The sequence below is a fragment of the Aegilops tauschii genome, chromosome 5, assembly GCF_002575655.3.
Source record: "Aegilops tauschii subsp. strangulata cultivar AL8/78 chromosome 5, Aet v6.0, whole genome shotgun sequence".
In the NCBI taxonomy this organism is placed as follows: domain Eukaryota; kingdom Viridiplantae; phylum Streptophyta; class Magnoliopsida; order Poales; family Poaceae; genus Aegilops; species Aegilops tauschii.
This window is the reverse complement of record NC_053039.3, coordinates 190,285,867-190,293,208: the sequence shown is the minus strand read 5'-3', so window position 1 is coordinate 190,293,208 and position 7,342 is coordinate 190,285,867. Positions and strand designations below refer to the sequence as shown.

The window sequence follows — 7,342 nt, the reverse complement described above, 5'->3', positions numbered from 1 at the left end:
TACTTGTACATTGCAATCGACAAGTTCACAAAGTGGCGGGAGGTGGAGGCAGTGAGAAAGGTGACAGTACAATCAACCGTCAAATTCTTCAAGGGGCTAGTCTGCCGTTTTGGTGTGCCAAATAGAGTCATCAACGATAATGGCACGCAGTTCACGAGCCCCGTCTTCATGCAGTACATCCAGGACCTCGGCAGCAAGGTCTGTTTTGGCTCTGTTGCACATCCACGAAGAAACGGCCAAGCTGAGAGGGCAAACGCTGAAGTATTGCAAGGCCTCCGGACAAGGACTTTTGACAGGCTAGACAGGTGTGGACGACGCTGGATTGATGAATTGCTGGCGGTTCTTCGGTCAATCAGAACGACACCAAATCGAGCCACCGGCCAGACACCTTTCTCCCTCGTTTACGGGGTAGAAGCAGTTCTCCCCACGGAACTCACGTACGGGTCACCCCGAGTGCTCGCTTATGATGAGTTTGAGCAAGAGCAATTGCGGCAAGTTGCCGCAACGCTCCTTGAGGAAGATCGTCTTCGGGCGGCTGTGAGAGCAGCGCGCTACCAGCAAACCTTGCGCCGCTACCATAGCCGCAAGGTTCATGCACGAAGCTTTGAGGAAGGCGACCTTGTTCTTCGGCGTGTTCAATCAGCCAAGAATTCCAACAAGTTGACGCTGAAGTGGGAAGGCCCTTATCGGGTAATACGAGTCACTAGGCCCGGCGCAGTCCGCCTGGAGACCAAAGATGCTATTCCAGTGAGCAACTCCTGGAACATCGAACATCTTCACAAGTTTTACCCATAAGGCGCGGTTGCCGGGCCCCCCGGCAGACCACCCTTTGTACAAGCCTTGCCGACGAGGCATGTAACCCTTTGTACAAAGCCAGGCGCAGACCCTGAGCATAAACAAATGAAGTGCTGGTGCCCTAAGTTTTAACATGCATGCTAGGTTGAGTCGATCCCTCGGTTAGGGTTGATAGTGCTTAGCGGCGACTAACCCCTAGCATAGAGGTCGAGTGTGCATCTCTCTGTTCCTTCCCGTCCTTTTTAGGTTCGCAGGGTGCATGGACATTTCTGCTGAGCTGTTTGGAGGAAAGAGAACAGAACAGCGCCCCGACCCCAGCAAGCCAAAGTTGCCGGGAGCTGCGGATCCAAAGGTCCGACAGCGGCAAGCCAAGACTGCCGGGGGCTGCAACACTAGATAAGTTTTTCATTCCCGACTCCCTACTTCCGTATGGAACTTGAACGTACAAGACTTCGCTCACTCTTATATCATCATGCTCCCTTTTTCCCATGTCCAAAAAACCTTACTTTGGGCCAGGACTTGGTCGTAGCGCGGTGGGAAGGGAACGGGCGAAGGGCCCAATCCTGCTTTGCCCCTACCTCCGCCATGGGCGTGAGTGTAATTGAGCTATAGAGCAGGAGGACGGCAAGGACTGTTGCCGGGTTACAATGTTTATCTTAAGATAACGAGGACTCCTTCCTTGGTGTGTCCGGAGCGCCTGAAGACCTTGACGGAGAGCAAATCGCTCTCCGCTAGCTTGAAGCAGAGGACGTGCCCATACATCAAGCAATGGGCGCGTGCAAAGGTTTTCCAGCCCCGGTGAAGGAGCATCACTTGAGGGGCGGGGAACCCTGTGTTCACCCACATGTCGCCATGGCAACACCCCATCATGTGAAGCCTCAACCACGATGGTTGGTCGATCTCCAGCACCCTCGCAAATGCCCGGGGAAGACGAAGGCGGCGGCGCAGCATCCCATGCAGCTGCAGGATAAACTCGAGCACCGAGTCCCCGACGTGACCGCTCGGTGAAGCAGGAGGAGTTGGCGGGGGAGATGGCGATGGAGACGGAGACGACGCTGGCATCCCCCTTCCATGCCCACCTATGACTCGGCTGCCTCTGCCTCGACCGCCTCGCCAACCGCGGCCCCACCAACGGCCCCGCCTCAAGCATGGCCTTCACCCTGGGCATCTAGCTCCTCCTTGACCGCCGCAGCTCTCTGGCGGGAGGAGGACCTGGTCACCTCCGCAGAAGAATGGCCGCGGCCACGCCCTCTCACCATGACCGTGAGTGAGGATGGAGACGAAGGGGAGATGCAGGGAGATGCTCTTCCTCCTACCCGTGAGTTCCCTTTTTATAGTTGGGAAGGGGAGGCTGAAAGACTAGCTCTACGCCCCTGAAGAGCCCGCTCGAATCCGGCTCATTAAAGTGGCAGCAAGCGAGGCCATCGACCGCCCTCCTCGCCCAATCAAAGGCGCGTGAGTATTGGCCCCCGCGCGCCTTCCCATATTCCATGCATCTGTCACCTACGCCGCGCCGTGCATGCGGCGTACGTGGCGTAAAGAGCAGGCGTAGTGGGAAACGTGGAACGATGGTTCCAAGGTAGAGAGAGTAAATGAGCGGCGGCTCTGCCATTTCGAGGGAACACGCAAGCCGCCTCTTTACTGTTCACCACGGATGACGCAAGCATGCTGCGGTCATTCCGTGCATGACCCCCACGTCACGATTCAACGCGGGTCATGGGGAAGCGCGACGGGCGAGGGAATTACCACAGTAAAACTCTGCCCGGCGTGCCCGCGCCCCGTTCTGGGCCCGGCCCAACAACGCGTTGCGCTTATGTGTGGCCCAGGCCCGGGGGCTCCTGTCGGGGTACAAAAGTAGGGGCTCTCCTTTTTACCCCTTTACTTGTGCACGGGCAGTCAGAGCCGCACCTGCTGTCGGAGTTATTGGCCATGGGTAGCCTCATCTGCCCCCCATGGCATTTCAAGACATCGGGGCCGACTGCGCCCCTCAAGCCTCGAAGCTTGACCACTGCCTTCTTGAGGCCGGCTGGTCCAAGCGGCCGGCTGCCGGAAGACGGCGGACCCCAGAAGACGGCCACAAAGTGGGCCGCCTCCTAGCAGGCAGCTTCCAGAGAGGTCGGCTCCTAGCAGGCGGCCCCAAGCGCCCTCAAAGTCTGTGCCCTCTTAAGCACGACAAGACGGGGCATGGCTACAGCGAAACCTGCCACCCTCGAATCCGGGGCAGGTCGTGGCCAAAGTGCGCCGCACCAACCGGAGATCTCCTGTACGGCGTGGCACTGTGGCCCCTTCACCCGTGACATCACCCAAGCCAGAAGGGACCATGCTCCCACGACGGGCTGTCGGTACGGCCTGCAAGCGGTGGGCCCTACCTGCCCGTGAGGAACCAGAAGGCGGCTAGCCTCGGCCAGTCGGCCAAGGGGGAAGCCGGCACCCAGCAGGCGGCCCTCCCCCTTCCTAGGAGTTTGTGCACCATTAACCAGAAGAGATGGGGAATGGCTACAGTGAATGCCCGCCAGGCGGCAGGACTCTAGCCACGCCTTCCCTGACCAAGCAAGCGGCATTATAAGCACGGCTACAGTGATGAGCAGCCGGCAAGACCAGTGAGCGGCGGGCGCGGCCGTTCAGCCAAGGATAAGACAGCCGGTAGGGCCCACCAGTCGGCGGGCCCCAGCAGCCAGCGGAGAAGCCGGCCACAAGAGGTACTGACGGCCAGGTCCTACACCCGGCCAGTTTACCATTGTACCCCTGGGGGGTAGGCCTATATAAACCCCCAGGGCACCCATGAAAAGGGTTTAGACCTTTAGACTACATAATCACAGATGTAGAGAGAGGAGAGAGCTAGCCTTGCCCTTCTTCCTCCTCTAGCAAACAGCTCAAGGAGCAACTTGTAGCTACCTGTTGAGATAGTGATCATGCGGAGACCCCGCAGAGCAGGACTAGCGGTGTTATCTCCTAGGAGAGCCCCGAACCTAGGTAAATTTCGCTGGCGTACGTGTCTACGCCTCATCCCGCTTCCTAGCACCGGCGACGTCTTACTATCCCCCACCATGATAAGCCACCCGTTGGCATATGTCGCACCAAAACCCCGACATTTGGTGCCCACCGTGGGGCTAGGTGCACCGTCGTCCGGAGATCTGTTCTGGACGGGAACCCTCTTCCTTGCTGGCGAGCGCAGCTAGCCTGGCACGCCAGACGGTGTTTGCGCCAATGCGCTGCATGGCGCGGAGGTCTCTTGCGCGGCAAGCTGCCTCCCCGACCTTGTTGGCGAGATCCGCCTCTCCGACGAGCCTACATCCGACGCGGGCACAGACGGCCCCGAGAGCTGCCTCGTCAGCCTCCTCGACCAGCTCCACATTGCCAATGAGCCGGCCTTCGACTTGGAGTCGATTGGCTCCACTGACCCGATGCTTGTCAACTTCGACACGGCATCCCTCGACGCGTTCCCCACCAACGTGGTGGTCATCGACGATCCGCTTCCTCGCGCGGACAGCGGCGGCAGCACCGTCACAGAGGTGCTTGTCATTAGCCATGGCGAGCACTCTGGTGGTGACGGCCAGGATCCGCTGCAGGCGGCATTGCGGCACTTGCCGCACCCATTCCCGAAGATGCTGATTGCGAGGCGCTGGAAGCGCATTGCAAGGCGCTCCTCGATAGCGCCAAGAAGTTGGCCAGCATGACACACCTCTCGGAGGCTTGCCAGCGCGAGATGGACCGCGTTGTTGGCGGCACGCCGACTCCTGGCGGGCCCAGCCACATCGGCACGGTCCGGCAACACGGTGCGGCCATTGCCAGCATGTTCGGGGCGGACCGCCCTGTCTACGCCACGCTCATGGAAAACATACGAGCTACCCAGACGGCAGCAGACGAGCTGGACAACCTCGAGGGCGATGAGCATCGCCACATGACGGAGCGCGTCCAGTGGCTCATTGACGCGGCTGCCGAGCAGCAAGGCGCCGGCTGCCACACCAAAGAGCCCAACCGGCGGAACGACGACCCGCCTCCTCACCGAGAGCACAGTGCGACATCCCGGACGCCGACCGGCGGTGCCCGTGGACGACGAGACAAGGAGCCGGCTGCAAGCCGCAGCCGGACACACATCTCCATTGAGCGCGACCAAGACAACCGCCCACGAGCGGTGGAACGACTAGGCGACTATCAGCCTCCCCTGCGCAGAGAAAGGCGCGTCTCCCCGCCGCCTGTTGATCATCCGAGTCTCGGTGGCCGGCTTGGCCCCCGAGAAGGAATCCGAGAAAATGATGCTCGCCACTGGATCGACCGCCTCAATCGATCCCTGGCGCTAGAAGAAGAAGACGCGCTGGGCCCGCCTTGTTTCGGCCCCCGCATCCGCGACGAGCCCTTCCCCAAAGGGTTCACGCTCCCAAGAGACACACCCAAGTACACCGGCTCCGTGAAGCCGGAAGACTGGCTGGTCGACTACTCCATGGCCGTCAGCATAGGGAATGGCAACAAGCGCGTTGCCGTGAAGTACGTTCCGCTTATGCTCCAGGGCACCGCCCGGACATGGCTGAACAGCCTGAAGCCCCGCAACATCAACAGCTGGGTAGATTTCACCGAAGCCTTCGTCCGCAACTTCACCAGCACATACAAGCAGCCGCCCAAGCCTCGCCAGCTCTCTTTGTGCGTCCAAGGCCCCACCGAATCGACTCGCGACTACCTCCAGCGTTGGGCCGAGCTGCGCAACTCTTGCAAAGGCGTGCACGAGGTGCAGGCTATCGAGTACTTCACAGCCGGGTGCAGAGAAGGCACCCTGCTCAAGCACCGACTTCTCTGCGACGAGCCAGCAACCCACGACGAGCCGCTGATCATAGCGGACAAGTACGCCACAGCTGACTCCTCCGTGAAGACGGAGATTCAAGTTGATGCATCCGGCAAAGTGGCTCCTCAGGCCCCTCGGACTCCGGCTGGTGACACCAGTCGCCGTCAGCAACAAACTGACAACAAGCGCAAGGCGCCACAGCCGGCTTCCGCCAACCGGCAACTGGCGACAGTCGAAGACCAGCAGCCGGAGGGGCAGCCTGCTCCCAAGCGTTAGAGGGGCGGCAAGCCAAATTGGTTGCCCGCCTTCTCCTATGAGCAAACCCTTGATGCACCCTGCAAGTTCCATAGCGGCACGAAGCCGTCCAACCACATCACTCGGAAGTGTCACTGGCTCACCCGAATCTCCAAGGGCGAAGGATTGCTGCCTCCTCCGCCTGCTGGCTAGCCACCGCCGCCTCCTCCTCTGCAGTAGGCGGCCCGGCCAGTTGGTGCCATCCAAGACGAGTACCCAGAAGAACAAGGAGCCTATGTTGTCTTCACCAGTGTGGCTAACGACAAGCACAGCCGACGCCAGCAGTCCCGAGAGGTGAATGTTGTAGCTTCTGAAGCCCCAGAGTTCATGCACAGGTCTGAAAAGCCAATCAGTTGAGGCCGAGCCGATCACCCGGAAGTAATGCCTTCTCCGAGTTCTTACGCTCTGGTGTTGGATGCCACATTTGCTACTGAGAGGCGAGCTGCTCGCTTCTCCCGAGTCCTGATAGATGGTGGTAGCAGCATCAACATCTTGTACCGCGATACCATGGAGAAGTTAAACATCAAGCAGAAGCAGCTCCAGCCCAGTCGGACTGTCTTCCATGGCATAGTACCTGGCCTCTCGCACTCACCAATCGGCAAGATCAAGATAGATGGCCTCTTTGGAGACAAAGATCATTTCCGCCGAGAGGCCGTCTGGCTTGAAGTAGTTGACCTTGAAAGTCCTTACCATGCACTGCTCGGCCGACCTGCCTTGGCCAAATTCATGGTGGTACCGCACTATGCCTACCTCAAGATGAAGATGCCAAGCACCAAAGGGATTATCACCGTCTCCGGAGATTACAAGAAGTCCTCCGCCTGTGCAGCTGCCAGCAGTCGGCTGGCTGAGTCCCTTGTGATTACTACCAAGAAGGGACTCCTTGACCGGGTTGTGGCCATGGCTGGCAACCAGCCGGACATGTCCCCTGATCCCAAGGAGTCGGAAGCTGAAGGCTCCTTCAAGCCGGCCAGGGAGACAAGGAAGATACCATTGGACCCGGAGCACCCGGAGAGGTACGATGTCATAGGTACAAACCTTGACAGCAAATAGGAAAGCGAGCTCGTTGATTTCCTCCATGAGAATCGAGACATCTTTGCATGGTCTCCTAAGGACATGCCGGGTGTTCCGACGGATCTCGCCGAGCATAAGCTACACGTCCGACCTAACGCCAAACCGGTCAAGCAACCCCTCCGCCGCCTATCGAAGGAGAAGAGAAGAATTGTTGGTGAGAGATAGCCCGGCTCCTAGCAGCCGGCTTCATTATGGAAGTATTCTATCCGGATTGGCTGGCAACCCTAGTCCTTGTACTGAAGAAGAACAACAAGTGGTGCAGGTGTATTGATTATACCAGCCTCAACAAAGCTTGCCCCAAATATCCATTTGCCTTGCCGAGGATTGACAAAGTGATAGACTCCACAGCCGGATGCGAGCTGTTGAGTTTTTTGGATGCATATTCAGGGCACCACCAGATCAAGT

At 59.0% G+C, this 7,342-nt stretch overlaps 1 protein-coding gene across 1 annotated transcript; it reads left to right on the top strand.

The window, feature by feature from the left end:
• The first annotated feature begins 6,592 nt into the window (after positions 1-6,592).
• LOC109762834 (uncharacterized) lies at positions 6,593-6,916 on the top strand. Its single transcript, XM_020321714.1, has one exon. The coding sequence runs from the start codon at positions 6,593-6,595 to the stop codon at positions 6,914-6,916; it is 324 nt and encodes a 107-aa protein (XP_020177303.1).
• Positions 6,917-7,342: the final 426 nt, after the last annotated feature.